The sequence below is a fragment of the Anolis carolinensis genome, chromosome 5, assembly GCF_035594765.1.
Source record: "Anolis carolinensis isolate JA03-04 chromosome 5, rAnoCar3.1.pri, whole genome shotgun sequence".
Lineage (NCBI taxonomy): Eukaryota > Metazoa > Chordata > Lepidosauria > Squamata > Dactyloidae > Anolis > Anolis carolinensis.
In genome coordinates, this window is record NC_085845.1 from 37,911,302 (window position 1) to 37,932,106 (window position 20,805).

General features: G+C 38.2%; 1 protein-coding gene across 1 annotated transcript; it reads left to right on the forward strand.

Moving 5' to 3' along the window:
• Positions 1 to 37: 37 nt before the first annotated feature.
• LOC100565378 (UPF0462 protein C4orf33 homolog) lies at positions 38 to 19,855 on the forward strand. The gene is made up of 7 exons (XM_008112030.2): positions 38 to 3,792; positions 5,940 to 5,997; positions 7,907 to 8,087; positions 9,631 to 9,691; positions 10,817 to 10,865; positions 18,205 to 18,404; positions 19,625 to 19,855. The coding sequence occupies exons 1-7, from the start codon at positions 3,719 to 3,721 to the stop codon at positions 19,710 to 19,712; spliced, it is 711 nt and encodes a 236-aa protein (XP_008110237.2). The 5' UTR covers positions 38 to 3,718; the 3' UTR covers positions 19,713 to 19,855.
• Positions 19,856 to 20,805: the final 950 nt, after the last annotated feature.

Here is a 20,805-nt window from a genome sequence, read left to right on the forward strand (position 1 = left end):
AAATACTATTCATACTTGTGGTGATATATCATTTTTGGTGTGGGAAGTGAGCAGGACTCTAGAGAAAGAACTTTTCACTCATATCAAAAATAAAATATTTAGCAATGACATTGCAACATACAGATACAAGAACCTTTCCAGCAGAAAACATACAGATTGCTGTAAATCAAGTCATTGTTCATTTGCTGAACTGTACCAATTTTTTTTGAAAGACTTAAGGACATAATATGGAAGGATGTAAGAGATCATGACTCAGCACTGTTCATAGGTGCTCTCAAAGAGAAATAAAATGAGATGAACTTTTTAGTCATATTGACACTAGACCACAAGTAGTCTACATACAAGCTATGGTTACTTTTTCCTCAACCAGATCGCCTCATAGGATTTGGAGTATGTTAAGCCACCAAAGGGAAAATGAATCAAAAGAAAGATTGTGACATTCAGATTACTAATAAAGCCCTTTGAAATTCATGTGGCCACCTATACATATTCCAATGCATGTCATCAAGACTATGACAGTTCAGTATATCTGAGGCCACCCTTGAAGACTCAAAAGCTGCAGCTAGTGTAAAATGCAACAGCTCGAGTGCTCACGGGTTCCATTCAGATGTCCATTAGCACTCATTCTAGAGAAATTGCACAGCTAATCCCTTTCCATTCTGAATTCAAGCAAAGGTGCTGGCAATAAAATGTAATGTTTTGGGGCTCGAGAGAGCACTGCCTAACAATTGAGATCTATTGTTGGGGCCCTTGTAGTAAAGCATGCACAATGCCAATTAACAAGGAAAGAAATAAAGGTTTACAAATAAAGTTTTATTATTATTGTTAAATCCAGCCTTCTTATGCAGCTGGATATACAGTTCAGCCCCTGCATCTGTGGGGCCAGTATCCATAGTCTCATTTATTCATACCGAATAGATAATGTCATTTCTACGTCCTCCAATGTAATTCTATGATATACTCGGGTCAGAAGGGAATGGTACAGTTTGCCAACATTGGAAAGGGTTATTCAGAAACTCTTGGATTGTAGTATTTCCTAATAATTCAACAGGAAAGGTTTTTTTTAAATACCATTTCTATGTCTTCATTTGAAAGAGCACTTAAGATTACTTTCAAAGTATCACAAATGGTTATATCCATCCAGGGCCATAGCCAGAAAAAAAAATCAGGGGGGTAAACTTTTTTAGTGAATCAGGAAGAGTAGTTCCATAACACAAAATAAGTTAGAAATCAGGCTCCATCGATAAACTTCAGTGGACACTCATGGGGACTTGGTGAATCAGTTAAAATTCATGAGTAAAAAACCTGAAAAATTTACCCCCCCCCCCCCCCCCCGGCTATAGCCCTGAATCCTTCAGTAATAAGAGGGAAAAAGGATTAGCACTCAGACCCCAGGGGCATAGGACAGTTATTATTAGATTTTTCTCTCTCTTTTAACAATTCATTTAAGATGTCATATATGTAGGTGGCAGCTGATTTTTCCCCCTCTTCTTTAGGTCAACTAATAACATGCTCTTGCCCGCTTAGATTTTTGTATGTACAATTCATAGGAGGAATGTTCCAGTTTCATAGGGCATTAGCTGTATAACATATTGGATCTGCCTGTACCATTCAGTTTAGGTTTAGATATTGGTGTTCTCTCATAAGTTTATAAAGGAGATGTATAAATAGATTCTTTCTGTACTGTGCTGAAGCATCTATTGATTTAAAGTCATTTTGTCTTTTCAGCATGAACACTGTGAAATACTGTTTATGAGTTTGTTAACAAAGGAACAGATTGTTTTAGTTTCAATAAGCCATTGAACTCTTCAGGTTATTGCAGATAGCAAATTTGAGCTGATGTAATGCTACTTTGGAGTTTGTGAAAATTATATTTGAAGGTCTTTATCCTTGGCCTTTTATTTACATGATAGGAACCTGTTTGTTAGCAATTTGGCAGATAGAAATATTGGACTAAAAATGAAGCATACAACACCCATTCTGTGTTTTGGAAGCAATCCTTATAGAATTTGGGTCTTCCCTTCCTCATTTATGTATTATTTCACTTTCTTCCCAGCTCTAGGAATCAAAATATGACAGTATTGATGAGCTTATCGATGTGTATATCAATTTCTAGAGAAAGTTGTTTCTTTTTTTAGTTAGGTGAAGCTGTAGCAGTAGATTTTGTTACCTTTTTGGGGCGGGGGGAATTGCTAGATTCTCATTGGTAAAAACATATATAGGTAAAGGTAAAGTTTTCCACTGACATTAAGACTAGTCATGTCTGACTCTGGGGATTGGTGCTCATCTTCATTTCTAAGCCGAAAAGCCGGTGTTGTCCGTAGACAAGGTCATGTGGCCAGCATGACTGCATGGAGCGCTGTTACCCTTCCACTGGAGCAGCACCTATTGATCTGCTCACATTTGCATGTTTCTGAACTGTTAAGTTGGCAGAAGCTGGGGCTAACAGCGGGAGCCCACTCCACTCCCTGAATTCGAACCGCCGATCTTTCGGTCAGCAAGTTCAGCAGCTCAGCTATTTAACCCACTTTGTCAACCGGGGCTCCAAAAACATATATGCAAATGGATAAATACTTTTGTCGACAATTCTTTTATCATCCTACTGTAACCTTTGCTAAAAACAAGCAAGGAGAGTGACTACTTTTTCACAATCTTTTTAGCTTCTACACATGGAAAGAAGGGCGTGTGGCATGACAATAAGAGAAGTCAGCAATAAAGAGCTGTGTCAAAGAAACAGAGTATGTGATGTGGTCAATGAAATCTATGAGGGAAAAAGAAGATAGGCAGGGCATATAGCATGAACAAAAGACAACTGATGGACATGTCGACTAACAAATTGGAAACGAAGAAACCATGAGCGGCCCTTGGAAAGACCTCGTATTCAATGGGACAAACCAATGGTTAAGCTATTTGGCCAGAAATGGAAAAGAAAAGCACAGGATTGCATATTTTGGCAAATGGTAGTTTTGCGTGAAGCCCAAAAAGAGTGGATCAAGGACAAATAGGATAGGATATGATTTAACTTCTACTACTTTATTTCTTCTTTTCCAGTCACAAATATCTACAAATTCCCTGCTTTTTGACCATCCTCAAACACAGAGTTTACAGACAGTTCAGACAGTGATATCATCAACTTGTAACCCACTTAAACTTTTCTGTTGTCACTCTTATCTCCCCCCACAACAAAGCAACACCACATTTCTTCAATTACAAGATGTCACCAATTGTACGACACACCTTAATATCAGTACCACTACCATCAACAAAAGTACATAAGATACACCCCTGATTCTAAGACGCATTCCATTTTTAGAGATATTTATATGGGAAAAAAGTGTGTCTTGATATTGAAGAAATATGGTTTTAAGCAGAATAAGACACAATGAGTTCTTTATTTAGAAGCACTGTTAGTTGTATTCAGAATAAACCTATTGATATCACCAGGACTTCCATCATGACACAGTCTTAATCCATATTTTAGGCAGTGACAAGGAAAATGTTTGAAATACCACTATGAAATATTTCACCTAGCTTAATATAGACAGGTTGCTGATTTTAAATTTTAGTCAATTATTAAAAATCTCTCAAGGCTAGCAAGTCATTAATTACCTCTTTTTGACAGTAACCATCTCAAAAGCCCAATTAATATTAGGCTCTGATAATACAGGCAGTATATAAAAGGTGATAAATTTTGAACTGCGTGATAGCTTTAAAAAAAATGAAAACTTTATTTGTTGTAGCTTTCACAGCTACCTGGCTTGTCGACCCTGTCCACCACTTCAAACTCAGCAGGTACTTACAAATTTTGTTATATGTCTGGGTCTTTCCTTACCAAATTGAGTAGAAAATCATGTTTGTTTAATGTACATGTTTGATTTCTCCCTGTGGGTTTTATAATATAAGTGGGTTGCATGCTGATGAAGCAGATATTTTACTGTCTTGCAAGATAAGGAATAGTTATGAGACTCTTCACTGTAAGCTAGCTTTCTGAGTGAGATGCAGAGGATGAGACAAAAATTTAGTCTATTCTTTTGACAGAGAATTTCTGGCAATGTACAGCAAATGAATTGCTGTATTTGTTCATATAGAAGTTTAGAAATGTTAGTTAAATGACACAAAAAACCTGGGTTCACTCATCCAGAGGTTAATGTCATTCGTTTCTCTTAACTTTTGTCAAAATGGAATCATTTCTGAGTAGAGTAGCAAAAGGCAAGAGATTAGTCTATCTAGGGCAGTGGTTCCCAACCTGTGATCCGTGGACCTCCAAGAACTAAAATATGGTCCATGGCCTCAAAGTTAACACAACGTTGCATCGAGAGCGACTGGTCTCGCGAAACCCTCTTATAGTGCCGAGGCAATAGGGATGTAAGGAGGGCAGAGGCTGACTACCCATGAAAGGCACGACAACAAGCTTCCTGACTGCTGTTTCTCCTCCTTTCTCCTCCCCCAAGCGGAGCCCTTCCATGTGGCGCCTGGAAGAGGTGGTGTCTTTATTTTTAGGCCTGTTCCTGGGGTTATTTGGGGTGCTGATTCAGAAAATTGCATTGGATAGATCATAGCAGTTCTAAATTATTAAATATGGTTTTCTGTGGGCGAGCATATAGCAACTACTGGATGGCATATGTTCTGTATCAGAAACTAGAGCTGATGTGGTCTATCCAATGAATCAGTACCCCAAATAACCAATCAGAATCTAAAGTTGACCAAAAACTGATTTGTAACCCTTTTGGTACTAATGTTGGAGAGTGGCCCCTGGTCAAGTGGTTCCTGGTCAAAAAAAAAAAAAAGGTTGGGAACCACTGATCTAGGGAAAGCCTAATAGAAGTATTAGCTCCCTGTCTTCTGTCTTCCATGGTGCTGCTTCTAGCCTTCTTTAATTCAGAGGTGTTAAAATGGCAGCTACCTTCCCCCCTTTTCAATATGACCCTCCACGGGTCACATCAAAATCCATGATTTTGTCCTCAAAACCTGTCCTTGACTTGTACACAAGGTTGGCTTATACATGATTATATACAGCATTCTCTATTAAAGAGCCTGGTTAAATGTTCAAGAGTTGCATGAGTGTTTTCACTGATGCATATAGAAACAATTATTGGCTCCTGTTTACCATATATACGTTATAGTTGTTTTGGGCAGAAAATAGCAATAATCACATTCTCTGTATTTTCTCCTCTTCCATTAGCTTCTGGTGGCACTGAATTGTAGGTACAGGGGCATGTGTAGATGAAAAATGCAACTATGCAAAACAGAAATAAATTCTCTTCCTGCTTTGTGTGTGCCTGTGCCTCAAGTTGCCTGTCAGTTTCCAGCAACCCAATAAAATTCATAGGGTTTTCTTGGACAAGAAGCACTTGGGATGGTTTTGCTGGTTCCCTCCATTGAAATATAGCCTATGGTATCTGGTTTTGCTTTTGGTTTCTCATACAAGTATTAATTAAGCCTGACTCTGCTTATCAGGTGGGATTGGTAACTTTGGGGTACTTAGGCCCCAACCCTTTCCCCTTTTCATCTCTATTATTAGGCTCATGAGTTGCAGTGCACATAGCATTTTAGTAGACTAAAATAGAATCTAGATCCCTAAATGATAAAAAATTGAAATAAAATGTTAGAATACTTGAAAAAACATATGCATATAAATAGAACTCAGTTGTTTTACTCTCCCTTTTGTTAATGCATTGATAGATTTATTCCAGCCAGAAACCTTGATTCTTCCTGCTTTTGCCACTAGATGGGAGAATAAAGTCATCAATGTTGTGTTTTAGAGATACCTGCTAATTTATCATCTAGATTTCATTTTGAAATTGTTTTTAGAAAACAACCTCAAATTAGTTAGGTATAGTTTACTTGCTTTGCTCATTTTGTGAATACAGAGAATATCATAAATTTAGTGCCAGTTTAGTCCGCTTATCTAGTAAGACTATATATGTTTCCTTCTCAAGGGAATATGAAGTCTTCAGTGATCATGAACCAGTATTCCTTAGGAATGAAAAGCAAGAGGTGAGTGTGTATGAAAGACATCGTTCAAATGTTAAGGGACTGACGAATATATTAAGAAATATTCTTAGCAGTTAATGAGATTGAACAAAATTTACTATCATTTCATTTTTTATATTTTGAATTTTCTAGTCTTTAATATGCTTGATTGTATGAGCATGTTGAGTTAAAATGGCAACACTGTGCATTTCATCATATATACTTGTCAAAGGGACTCATTGGGAAAGATGCTAGTTTCAGAAACTAAGATGAAGCTGAACAGGCAGTCCCCAAGTTACAAACAAGATACGTTCTGTAAGGCTGTTCTTAGAATCATAGAATGATAGAGTTGGAAGAGACCACATGGTCAATCTAGTCCAACCACTTGTTATGCAGGAAAAGCACAATCAAAGTACCCCTGATAGATGGCCATCCAGCCTCTGTTTAAAAGCTTCCAAGGAAGGAGGTTCCACCATTAAGTTGAATTTTTTTGTAAGTCAGAACAGGTGCATTTTTAAGTATAAATCCAGGCAATTTTTTTTTAAAAAAAACATTTGGCTAGCATAGGAAAAGATGAACACCCCTGTGGTGTTTGAATCACTGTCTATGCCACTGTTCAGAAGATTTTACTTTACTTTCTGTCTCTGTGATAATTGGATTTTGAATAAATTGGCCTGTTGTGAGAATGAGGATTGGGTTTTTTTATTATGTCAGAAGCAAATTGAGAACATATTGCAAGTAGTTTCTGGTGTGAGAGAATCAGCTGTCTACAAAGATGTTGCCCATGGGATGTCTGGAAGTGTTATTATTCTTTGGGGGGGGGGGCTTCTCTCATGTCCCCGCATGGGAAGCTGGGGCTGACAGACGAGAGGTCACCCCGTGTTGCGGATTTGAACCGTTAATCTTTAAGTCAGCAGTTCAGCCAGTACAAGGGTTTAACCCATTACGCCACTGTGGCTCCTATGAAGATTGGTGATAAAATTTTAGTTGGGACACCTTTTCCCATTATAACTCTTCCAATAGTGAATTTCCCTTCTGAGGGGCAGATTTCTCTCACTTCCTGTTGTCTCACTCCTGCTTTTAATATGAGTAGTTTGTAAGTCAAATGTTTGTAACTCGAGGGCTGCCTGTAATGCCCATTTGCATTTGGTTATTGCTTAAGACGGATCATTTAGAAATGTTTATAAATATTATGCTACCATTCAACTTTGTCTAAAGTCTGTCTGTCTGTTTCGATATATATATATATATATATATATATATATATATATATATATATATACACACACACACACACACACACACACACACACACACACACACACACATATATGCGCCTACGTTTTTTGAAACTCTGTTTTGAATCATGTGATAAAAGCTACGAACACAGTCCCAAGTGACATGGGTCCTAAGGATCCAGAACAAGGATTTCTCATAAGTGAGCCAATGTTGTTTAGGACAGGTTAACAGTGTTTAGTGCCTTATTTTTCCCCATTCCCAAATCCTAACAATGTAAGAACATGGTATTATATTGAATTATCACATCATAACATTGGCAAGCATTCCATTACAAATATTTTCAAGTGCAGCATTGCATGTGTTTGAATATAATGTATAGACCACACTCATAGTGCAATCCCATGCATTTCATGCATGGAGTTCAGTGAACTTACAATTGAGTATGTGCTTATAGTATTGTAGGTTAAATACACCACCACATTTTAAGAATATTTAATTTCAGCTTATTTTGTTGGTTAGAAAAATCACTCTGACAGATACCTTATGTTATCTTTGTTGGTCATATGTTATATGGTGCTAACTCTCTGAATGTACTCCAGAACTTGTTTAATAATAATAGCCTGAAATGAATTAGAACTCAATCTGTTGAGGCCAGATCAAATAATTATTTTTGTCTTCACGTGCATTTTTGTAGGTAGAATATAGAATAAAATACACCTGGGACAGTATACCTGTAATGCATCTACCGGTGACAATAAAATTCAAACCTGGTGATCAGGGTTTGGTAATGGAACTGGACTCCTTATTCTTTGATGATCCTCCAGCTCCACCTGGTGAACCTGGAAAGCCCTTTGACGGACTTTGGGATTATGAAGGTGAGAAAATTATTTTAAAATAGCCTCTATTTTTGAGTCTCTCAAACATCCTGTATGTAACATGGCAAAACACATCTGAGACTGAGACTGGGGCCCCGTCTACACTGCCATATAAAATCCAGATTTTCTGCTTTGATCTGGTTATATGACAGTGCAGACTCATATAATCCAGTTCAAAGAAGATAATGTGTATTATCTTATTTGATAATTTGTATTATATGGCAGTATAGGAGCCTGAATATACACTGCCAAGTAATGCAGTTTCAGAATACAGCTTATGTTGTGATGGAGTCTTTGAGTAATGATACTACTAGGTGCACTAGAAGAGGAAGAAAGACTACTCATGAGCAAGACTCCGATGAGGAGCAACAAAGGAAGCGGATCTGGGAAATACTTAGGGAGCCTATTGATGATGACACATTTGAGGGCTTTGAGGGGGATGATGGGGTTGAGAATCAGGAGGATGGGATGGCAAGTTCAGAGGATGAGATAATGGACTGGACTAAGGTGCGGGAGATCCAGGACATCTGTAGAGAACCCACAAGTAGCGACACGTTTGAGGGTTGGCACAGTGTTCTGAGCCTTTTGAGTTTGTTTTTGGGCTCCTTTTGGTTGTGAACTAATAAACTGTATTTTTACTAACGTCTCGTCTGGCGCTTTAAGGAGTCTGTGTTACAACAGCTTAACTGCATTGAACTACATTACATGGCAGTATGGACTCATATGCAGTTAAACTGCATTCTGAAACTGAATTATATGACAGTGTAGATGGGGTATGAGAGGCTTTTCAAAGTCATGTAGGGACAGGGTATGACAGAATGCCTTATCAAATATTTCACAGTTTATGGCCCAAGTGCTTACATTGACTAAAGTATATATGGCAACATCCCACTTATCCACTGGTGTGGTTAGGCTGAACCTGGAGGAGAAGGTTGTGGTTATGGTGGCAAGAAGAACATGCCTGTAGAAGTGATAGTAATAAGATAAAAACAGTGTACAGTGTTAGAAATGGGAGGATGAGGCAGTAGGCTCCAAGCTCCCTATTCCTGTGATGCCTGGGTTTGGAGGGGATATGTCAAGAAAGGAGGCCCTTATAGCCAAGGTGGTCTGAGAAGCGTGGTTGGGTAATTGTCTATACAATAGGACAGGATGCTTTCAAAACTACTATTTACAACATTTCAGATTTTTTGGGGGGTAAAAAAGACCCCTCTTGACCCTAAAAGACCCAGAAAGGACTACAAATACATTACTGGGAATTTGGAGGCATTTTTTAATTGATAGTTTTGGGGGGTTGGTAATAATGATGCATCTCCTCAAGATCCCTTGGGGGCAATGTGGTCTCCTTCACACAGCCATATAACCCAGAATATCAAGGCAGATAATCAATAATACGTGCTTTGAACTGGATTATCTGAATCCACACTGCCATATAATTCAATTTAATGTGGATTTTATACAGGTGAATGGAAGCAGCCTCAGTTTCCTGACAGATGACTATATCTCATTCCTTTTCACATACTGACATACCTTTGTTTTTTCTCAGTTGTTGAATCCTTCTTTTTGAATAGTGCAACAAGAAACTACTTGGAAGTAGAACTCTGTCCGTAAGTATTGCCACATAAAAAGACCCACATGGCATTTAAGAGTGGGCTACATCTGAAAGTTGTGCATTGTCATAATGAACCTCTCTAGTTTGAGAAATTCTCCTTTCAAACAGTGTCAAGTTATTAAAAAATGCTGTTTTGTGAGGAAGACGCGGGGAAAGGGAACATGGAAAGGATAAAGAAGGCATTGGGCCTAACACAGAAATTTGAAAAATAAATCAGTAGGTCAAATCTAACAGCTGGTTACACGTTGCATTTTTGAACTGAGTCCTGGGTTTCAGAGCATGTGGAAAGTTTATTGAAGGGAATAGGGGCTTAAAGAGAGAAAGCATATGCTCAACTTCACACTAGGAAGACTAAATATTAAACCAAGATTTCATCTATTTATGGGTCTCTGAAATTAAGCAAATTGGACCCAGAGACAAACTTATTTTGTGGGATGATGAGATAAGCCCTCTTTTAATTTTAGTGATCTAGTTGCCTAAATTGGCTGTTCAAAAATTATGTGAATACTTTCCTGAGTTTTCCATGTCAAAAGAAGCTGCCTTTTCAAGATACCTGGGTGTTGTGGGGAAAAAAGATTTTTCTTTAGGATATGTCAAAAAAAAGAAAGAAAATAAAATGTAATTTGCCTCTTGAGCGTTCCATATGAAACATGGGGGCTCCTAAAAGTACTGTTGCTGTGTTCAGAATACATATAAAATAAGCAAATATAGCACATTTGTTCATTTATTTTGCAACCACCATTTAAAATGATTGTGGAGATGAACTGGGATAAGCCTAAATGGACTGCTAAATTGCTTGAGAAAAGGGCCATGTATAAATGTAATGATGTGCCGTAACAGTCATAACAGATGAAATAACTATTATGGAATATGACTTCTCGTGGAGTTATTAACACACCTCTGGTCTCTTGCTTTTTCATATGCAAATACAAGGAAAGGCATAAAATTATCACACGTAAGTTTTCCAGCATGGGAGATTTCTGTGACATGCTTCTCAACTGTTTTCTCTACTCTGCTGTGAGATTCATTAAATGTTTGTTTGACAACCACATAGTCTAGTTAAATCAGCTTTGACATTGCATTTGATTTCTCTACTTTAATTGTGTATTTGTTTTGATAGGCATGGCCAACATCTTGTGTTACGTCTCTCTGGAGGAGATTGTCTTGAGGTAAGTAAAATTCCCCTGAAAAACTTTTCATCGTTAAATTAACAAAACAATCATCCAACTAAATGAGGCGTTCTCACTAGTATCTCTGTGTACTGTTCATAGTGTCCCTACTCTATAGTACATAGTTACTTGCACACTCATGCATGCTGACATAGGATATATATATATATGTGCAAATCTTTATATGTGCAAATCTTGCTCCCTCTGCATCTTAATAAGCATTCCAGTTGGAATGGCTTTCATTGGAGATGCCAGGATGTAGACCTCTTTGATTAACAAATACTATCAATATAGTTCTGGCTTTGCCATTATACTGAATATACTATAGAGATGATATACCAGCCAGCATCAGACATTTCTAATATATTAGTTTACATATTTGTAGTTTTAACTGTGTGGTTTTTATATATATTGTTAGCCACCCTGAGCAGCTATGAGGAATACCAAGGCATACATGAAGTACCTAACAACTATAATACTGTTTCTGTATTTTGTATAACTTTTGTCTGTTAAAGGTGATACAAAATAATTCCATGTACACTTCTTTAAATAGCAGCCAATTGTGAGAAACAGGGAACCTTAGTGGTTAAATAGGGGGGCACACGTGCCAGAAATGTTGGTGCCGATCTGGAATGGGGTATTTCAGATCAGCACCGCTGAAGTCCACAAGACCAACCTCCAAGCCAGTCCAGAGGTTGGATGGCATTCACACAGCCCAGTGGTGCCAGACGAAGTTTAGCACCTCTGGATTGCCAACCTTACCTTCCACCTGTCAATCCAGATGTAGCAGCAACCACTAGCAATGAAACTTCTGATGGTCATTTCTTGGTTTCTGTAGTGATGCTAGCCAGAGAAAATAAGCAAAGTAAGAGAGGGCAAGGAGGAATTGTATCCTCTTTTTACTTCTTCCTTCTCTAATATGTCGCTTTAGCTGGAGTTACTACAGGTGTCGAGTGATGACCACTGGCAGTTCCATGCCTTGTTGTTGCTGCTACACCGAGAACAATGAGGGAAGGAAAGTGCTATTCCTGTCCCCAGGCTGCCCAAACCTGGAGAAATCTGGATGGTGGTGAAAACAGTCATGGCTATTTGTGAATAGGAAGTGGCCCAACTATTTACACTGGCCCAAAATGTGTGCACGATCTGGAACACCAGGGAAGCTCCAGAGCATCCCATGTTTTTTTTTTTTTACATGGGGGAAGGTAAATGGTCCCTGTCAGGCCCGTAGCCGGGGGGGGGGGGGGGAGCTTGAGGGGCTTCAGCCCCCCCTGAAATTCTCAGGGTGGTCTGCAAGAAGGCCTTACATTTATTATTTAAACTGTTATGTTTATTCATATCATGATCTGATCACCATGCTTAATATATCCCATATGCATGGGGGTATTGGGATAACGATATAAAAGGTTTGCTAGTAGATCACCTCTCACCCAGACTCAGCTCCCCCCCCCCCCCCCCCCGAATCAAAATCCTGGCTACAGGCCTGGTCCCTGTGCATTGTGTGGATAACTAGGAGTCCATTTACTTCCGAGCCAACTCATTTGGCTTATGTTATGGCTTTCATTAACAATGCAATTTTGTCTGTCTACCCCAAAGTAAGTTGTTTAAGCTCAGAAAGATTTCGTTCCAAGTAAGGATTGTAGTCTGTGTGACGGATTTCCGTTCCCAGGTTTGAAGTCAGAAAATGATAAAACAGAGTTGTCATATGGTTAATATATTTGCAGTTAATGTCTTAGTCCCCTGCTCAATACAAACTCTGGCCATGGCATCATTTAAAACGAACGCATAAATAACTTTCATTGTATGTTCAAGGGACATTACTCATAAGTAAATATATGAAATAATAGGGCCCATATGTTTCTCAAGAGCCAATACAGTTATTCTATTAAAGGATTTTGCAAGGTATTGCAAATTATAGTATAAGCCATGCACCTTTTGCCTTACATATAGTGTTTAAAAAGTCAATCACTTTGTTCATGATTTTTTATATATATTCCCTTTTCCCCTTTGATATTTTTCTGTTCTGGTAATTACAGGCTATGAATTCATTTCATCATCTGCATTAGTGTTTGGAACATAAATCACAGTAATGCTGTTAAGTAATGCCAGCACATCTGCAAATCACTTGCAAATTGGTTTCATGGAGCTTATTCTATCAAATGAATTTAAAAAGAAAAACTCCCTCACCTGTTGACAAATTCTGCATTTACATCAAAGTTTTTATTATGCTATAAATTTATCTGAGACTATTTATTCCCCTGTTTAGTACTGAACAATTTGGCAGTCCTTGAAACTCTTATAAGCAATGCATATATATTTCCATGGAACTGACAAAAAGAGCTTTATGTGTCAGAAGCTAATACTCAAGGGCCATGCTATGGAAATGCATAATAAATTATTTACATATTATCTCATTTTTTAAATTCTGGACAGTAGTGATATCTTAGTAAATGGTTTCACTAACAAAACTATGATGCAGTTGAAATTCATGTTGTAGAACAAAGTACAAATTATATGACATACATAAAATTAAAAAGCATACTTTCTGGTTATATTTGACACTTCCCCATTCATGAAATAAATTGGTCAATACTAATAAGAATGCCTTATTTTAAGCATCTGTACTGTTAAAAAGTGGAAGCAGGAAAAGTAGAATAGTTTGTGCCATTAGCAGCAATGGGCACCACAGGAGGAAGCAGGTAGGTGGGAACCAAGTGAACAAACAGAATTGGGAATTCAGCTAAAATGGACACAACCTTTTTCTTTGAGAGAATTTGGCACTATAAAGGCTAAACACACTCATTGGAAGCCCAGCAAGTTATAGGGAACATGTAACTCCCTTGCTAAAACAACTTTTCTGGCTACTCTGTTATTCCTGGGAGCAATTCAAACTGTTGGTCTCAGGTTCGCAGCTTGGGAGTGATCCTAGATTCATTGTTCAGCCTGGAACCCCAGATCTCAGCGGTGGCTAGGGGAGCTTTTGCACAATTAAAACTTGTACCTTGGGAAGTCTAACTTGGCCATGCTCTTGTTAAATAGATTACTGCAACACTATCTACGTGGGATTGCCTTTGAAGACTGTTCGGAAGCTTCAAATAGTCCAACTAATGATAGCCAGGTTGCTCATCAGAGCGGCGTACAGGGAGCATACAACTCCCCTGTTGCACCAGCTCCACTAGCTGCCAGTTTGCTACCAAGCACAATTCAAAGTTCTGGCTTTAGCCTATAAAGCCCTAAATGGCTCCAGCCCAGTTTACCTGTCCAAATGTATCTTCCCTTATGAACCACCTCAGGGATTAAGATAGTCTGGGGAAGCCCAGCTCTCACTCCCGCCTCCTTGGTAGGCATGATTGGCAGGGATAAGAGACGGGGCCTTCTCAGTGGTGGCCCCTCAGCTGTGGAACTCCCTCCCTAGTGACATTGGATCTGCCTCCTCCCTCCTAGTCTTCAGAAGGAAAGTAACAACCTGGCTCTGGGATCAGGCCTTTGGGGAATAGCGCAGTGGAAGAATAATGTTGGAATATGTGCAGTGACCATGGAACGGCTCAGAAATATGATTTTCAGATGTCGTGATTTAAATATTGATTGCAATTTTAAATGTTTAATATGCATTAATTTTAATTTATTTCAAGTTTAATGTGTTGTATGTTTTTAAGGCATTGAATAATTGCTGTATGTAAGCCGCCTTGAGTCCCCTTCGGAGTAGAGAAAGATGGGATATAAATGGGGTAAATCAATACATAAATAAATAGGTTTGGACCTATAAAAAAACTACTGCATAAACTTGTGTATAAGTCTCAAATTTTCACTAAAAACTGTACTGTAGCTATTATAAAAAAAGGACCCATCCCGTTCTCTGGGTAGAATGGTAAAGGCAAGAGCTGAACTCATCCCTGGGAAACCTAAAAGAGGCACTGACAACCCCCACTCTCCAATTTTCTTTGCCATGTTGCTTACCACTTCTGACTGTTTTGAATGTCTGGACAGGAAAATGGTAGCATTCAGGGGCAGGGTTAAGTCTCTTGACTTAACTACAGGTCACATCAAAATTCATAATTTTGTCCCACAAACCTGTTCTTGACTTATACATGTGGTCAAATTATAGATGAGTATTATACAGTATTTGGCTTAGCTCTGAAAAAGTGTGTAGCCATATATGAAACTGCCTGAGTGTTAAGATTCTTGCGGAAGAGTTCTCTCTCTGCTCCAATGCCTTCATGGGTATGCCTGATGAGGAATGAGAGAGAGTCTTCTCAGTGGCTGTTTTCAAGTCATTGCCACATTTCCTTCCATGTTCTACGACATGAGTGGATTCTATGGCGAATCAAAGTGGGGTGGGCGTTGTACTCCATCCCCAGGTACACAAGATAAGGGAGTTCAATTATGGCTCTTTACGCCCCCTTCCTTGGCGAGCCATCAGAAAAGAGAAAAGAGGATGGGCTAAGTGGAACACAAATTGAGCAGCAAACACTCGCAACCTGCATCAATTGAAGATTATTTCCTCTTATTTTTCTGCTTCCCTTCAAATTTCCTGGAGTAAGGAAGAAGGAAGGGAGGAAATGGTGGTGGGGATGTTACAGCCCATTTAAGACAGATTTATATTTTAGCATGAACATTTGTGAATACCAATCCATGCCTTTAGATGTAATGAATAAGGAAGTGGATTGATGTCCACAACAGGTCATGCTAAATAGAAACCAGTTTGTCTTAAAGGGGCTGTGGACTCCTCCGCCCTACTGCTCTTTTTCCTTTTCATTCTTCCTCGAATGTGGGTTGTAACTTTCCTTCTTCAGCATCTTTTCTTCTCAATGGAATGGTGAGTGCATTGGAGATTTTAAAGGCTTTGGAGGACATAATATAAGGTTCCTATTCAAGGGTTCCCATATGACCAGATTGGCTAGATTAAATCCAATTGCTAAATATTCCACCCAGTAATCATTAAGACTATTAGCTGGTCCAGATGCTAAGTTTTTATTAAAGAAAAATAATTCCCTAGTTTATCTGAAATCGGAAATACTTTGCAGAAAATGACCCTCTAATTTTGTGCAGGGAAAGAGCTTGCTTTTGCAATCCCAGCATCCTGGGTAAAGTTGCCAAAAGCTATCATTTGGACATGGCTAGGGTGGAGAAACATGGTCTCTAGTCAGGTATGTGTATGTATGTGTTTACTGTTTACAGAGCTAAAAGCATACCAACATTCAGTGCAAATATATGACAATCTTTTCCAAAAGAATCTCAGTTCTATTTTATTGTCGTGAGTTGTTCCCAGATGGAAAGGAGATAGATGTCTAGACAGAGAGATAAAACTACATTGAGGAAAAACAGATATTTACTGTGAATCTTAAAAAGACTGTAGAATCAATATTTCTTTTATTGAATTTAGAATTCAATAAATTTAAATTAGAATTTTTACTCTCTGTGTTTGTTATCCAAACATTATTATTTAATTCATTTCATGATTATTACTACAAATAATTTAGTTGTAGAGAGTAGACGGGTGTTAAAACCATCTGCAGCAGGTATCAAATATACTAGGTGTGCCATTAACGAAATCTTCTGTTGTGACTCAGCCACAGCATAGCCAGAGTGAGGATGAAGAAGGGGATTCTGGATTTCAGATACAAGAGTCAGAGGATGGGATGCAGGATGAATTTCAGGATGATGGCATAGGAATGGGAATGATACAGGCTGACTCAGAGGCTCGAGAAATGCAGCTTGAGCAGAATGAACTGTTGACCCAGCTGGCCATAGATAACAGCCAGGATGACATTCCCATGGGAATTAATGAGCAAGAGATGTCTCAAACCCCAGTGTCTTCAGCCCCGGTTCAGGTGCAAGATAACGAGGACCTTGAAGGGGCGCCATCATTATCTAGGGTGGACCGGTTGTTATGGAAGGGAGTTCAGCCTCGTAGGAGTGTAAGATTGACGGGGAAGAGAGAGGCCTCCACAGGGAAGAGAAATGAATTTTTGGGTTGCTTTTAAAAGTGTGTGTTTTGAGATAGATTTTTGTCAAAGCAAATTCTCGCTTCATCTGGGTGGATGTTCCTGCTTCATGCCTAAAAGAAGTTTCCTGTTCCTGGATCTTTGAAACCTTTGGGCCTTTGTTCTTTGGGATTTATTGTCTACTATTTTGGCTTATGAATTATTGGATTTCTATGGCTTATGGACTAACGGATTTTTATGGCTTATGAACTATTGAATTTCTATGGACTCTTTTACTGCAACTTTGAAAACCTTATAACTGCCTGCTTTGATATATATTTGCTTTTGCTCAATAAAACTACAAAAGACTTCCTTCTGTGAGTGACTGGGTGTCTATAGCAAGGTGAACTATTCTGAGGTGCGACATCTTCTTTAGTTAAGTTATATTTCCTTAAAGACAAATGTTGTTCTAGTTTCAAGGGATTTTAATAAATATCACCTGAAAACATTTCTCTGTGTAATACTCTTCCCCATGTTCAAAACGGACTTCCAGAGAGGCACAGTCTCAGTGCAAAACTTTGGCTTGGGCAATGACTGCATCCTAATTGCTTACTAGTCCCCCTTGATGTTAATGCTTTGACTTCAGTACAAATAGTTTCAATTAGCACATCTCCATAATAAGAGCGAGGATAGATGCTTTTGTAAGCAGCTGGTGGCTGCCACTTCACAATTAAAATTCTCTGATTCCTGCTATTTATTTGAATTTAGGTCCGCTCCAGGGATTATGCTTCCTTTTTAATCTATTTTGTCAGATGGCCACAAGGAACACATATTAAAAAGCTGAAAGCAATATGGTTCCTGTACACAATGCTGAAAAACTAAGCAAGAAATCCTCTTGCTTTTGTGTATTGCCTGAAAGATATTTCAACTGCACAGGTTACCTTAATTTACCGTATGTTGATGCACTTTCTGAAAAGTCATTTCACACAGAGCTGAATATTTCAAAGTATAGAAGTATAGGACAATCTCCCCATTCATGGAGGATACTTTCCTGAATTTACCATGGAAACTGTGGATAATAGTGAACCCCATTGAATGACTTCTGCTAAAAGTCACATAGAAGATACCTAGACAGATATTCTTTGCTAGATTCTCCAATGTGACTCTGTTACTTCTAGCAGAAGCATATAATGGAATCACCTGAGGACTTTGAAAATTTCTAGAGAAGACATACTGTGTTGGATGCTGCTGGTGAAACCACGGATACTAACCCTGTGGGTACAACACCCTACCACACAATGTTTCCTTGATTATTAATTATAGCTTGGTTATGTAATATATGGAGCGCAGATGCTAATATGGTGTGGAAAAAATACCAATAAGATTTTTAAAGTGAAACTTTTCTTTCCTTTATGTAGAAAGAGCTCCCATTGCCATATAAAGTAGATATAAACTGGGGCACCTGGAATGGCACAGCAATTATTCCTTGGAGCTATTTTCCCCCTGGCGTAGACAAGATGAATTCATATGCAATTCATGGATCTGGGATTGGAAGAATATATGAAGCACTTTATCCAATACCACCAAAAGAGATTGAAGAAGGCCAGGGTCCTAACTTGTGAGTACCATGCCGCCCTCATTTCTCTTTCTTTGCTTTCTAGGTAATTTTGAAGCACTGTATGCTTTCAAAGTTACTTAGATAACAAATTTAGAAAATCTTCTTGGTTCACAGGGAAGTACTGAAACATACACTCTGTGTTCTTTGCATTGCACTACAGGGACTTTTTATGATGTATAAAAGCAGTAAAAAAGATGTACAGGTCATAAATGTAATGAGGAGACATGCTGTTTTTCCACAATGCATCAAACATATCTGATCTTTGACTTCCACATTATTCTCTAAATGAATCCCAGGGTTATTAGACCCACCAGGAAAGCATTTTGTAGCAAAGAAGAACAATATATCTCAATCCATTGTTTATTACTGTTCTCCCCTTTGGATTCTAGTGTGTTTATTCAGAAATCTGTAACAGTAGTTTCCAGATCTGGATCTCTAATGTTACAGATATTTTTTGGAGTACAGATCTTAAAAAGATGACTACTAGTCTAGGATTCTGAGAGTTGTGATCCCACAATGTTTGGAATCCAAGGTATGGAAAGGTTGCTTTGTATAGGAAACAACATATTACTTGCCACTAAAGTATGACAATTGATGTATTTCGCTGCTGTGTAACACTTTTGTCTCGATTATTTGTATGTGCACAATTCAAATTATATTTTGATAAAATTTAGTAAAAGCATTTTGGAAAAACTGTGTTTTTCAAGAATAGAAATATTATGTCAAGAAACACACACAAAACAAACAAATATATCTTCCACAATCCATACACTTCATCATTTCTGTTGAATGTGCCAAACATTTACAAACATACTGTTTTGACCAATATTGTAGGAACCTTTTTAGGAAAAAATAAACACTCTGTCTTTGAGTAGAAAAAGTTGCTATCCTACATCTCTCATCTGGCCTATGTTCCATTGAGCTTCTTTAAAGACATGTAAATGATTGCAGTGTAATCATTTAGTCACCTGATGCTATTAATTATTGAATCATTCACATGTTTCATGCTTTAATTCTAAGGAGGAAGACATTTGTCAAGCAAAAAATTACTCTTCCTGTTTAATTCCTGTTCTCTCTATCTAGGTATACATATAGTTGTCTCCCTTATATTAGAGAATCATAAATTGATACCAAAACAACAATAACATTTTAAAGAGTATTTTTTTAACCCACAGTAGATTTTAGGACTTTAACAACTCTTATGTTTATTTTTTTAATAGCCACCGTCTAGAATATTTCAGAGATTTCAGTCTAAACAGCATAATGGGAAATGACTGGACTCAACCACCATCAGATCTGTGGTCATAACTTCAGATGTTCCTGAAGTCAAGTCAGTCAATTATAAATCACCTGCAAATATTTAGATATGAAAGATGTCATATTTTGTTCGAGGTATATTGTGACTTTAATGGGACAGCCAAGTAAAATAAACAAAGTGATTACTTCTTTCATTGTTGCTTATCCTGCTGTTTTGAACCAATACATATTCTTCTTTCTTATACATTATACTTCATACATTGCTGCTATCTCGTTATTTGTTGTTCTACATAGTATGATGAACATAAATCGATCCTTTGCATCTACATTATCTGAAGCCAACGATCAAGAGCATTATAATTAGCAATGATGCTAATGTTGGCTTACAGTGTTAATATGAATTAAAAATATTGCATGGACAACCAAAATACAATAAAAAGTTCTGTCAGAATGGACAGAAGAGCAAGCATACAATCCAAAACTGGAGAGCGAAAATGTAAATACCTGATTGGTTCCAAAAATGACATCAAATTATATCCTAAGCAAGTCTTCCAAAGAGGGAAACTGTTTTATCATCAGCGTACATGAACAGGAAAGATATATTCTCATGTCATCAGCTGCCTTATCTGTGATAGTATAGGGTACTAGAAAAAGGGGTACTGAGGATGGCTTGAAGACAAAGGTGAGTTAATATGGGAAAAAACAATATTGCGAATTCTTTGATCTTGAGCCACAAAAGGTCAGGAAGAGGACAATCTTATTGTCTTTACCTGCTTTTCTAATTCCTTCTTGCTGGAACACTGTGAACTAGTGTCTTTGCACAGTACCTATTCACATTGATGTTTTTCTCCGCTTCTCGGAGTCTGCCAGAGCACATCAAATGACACAGGGCTACTTCAATTGGGACTCTGTTGGACTCCATGTCAGCAGTGTGCTGGCAGCACTGAGAAGTGAAGCCCAGAGGAGTGGGGTGTACACCTGACTCATCCAAGAAGCCAGGGAAGAAGCGGGAGGAAGCTGGGAAGGGTGGGATCCCACAGCCACCGATGTTAAGGGGACAAAGCCTTACATTGCTCCACAGTTTCCCCCGCTGTTCCCCAGCTTCTTGACCTCTATGTGATGAGGTCCTAGGTCTAATATAGTT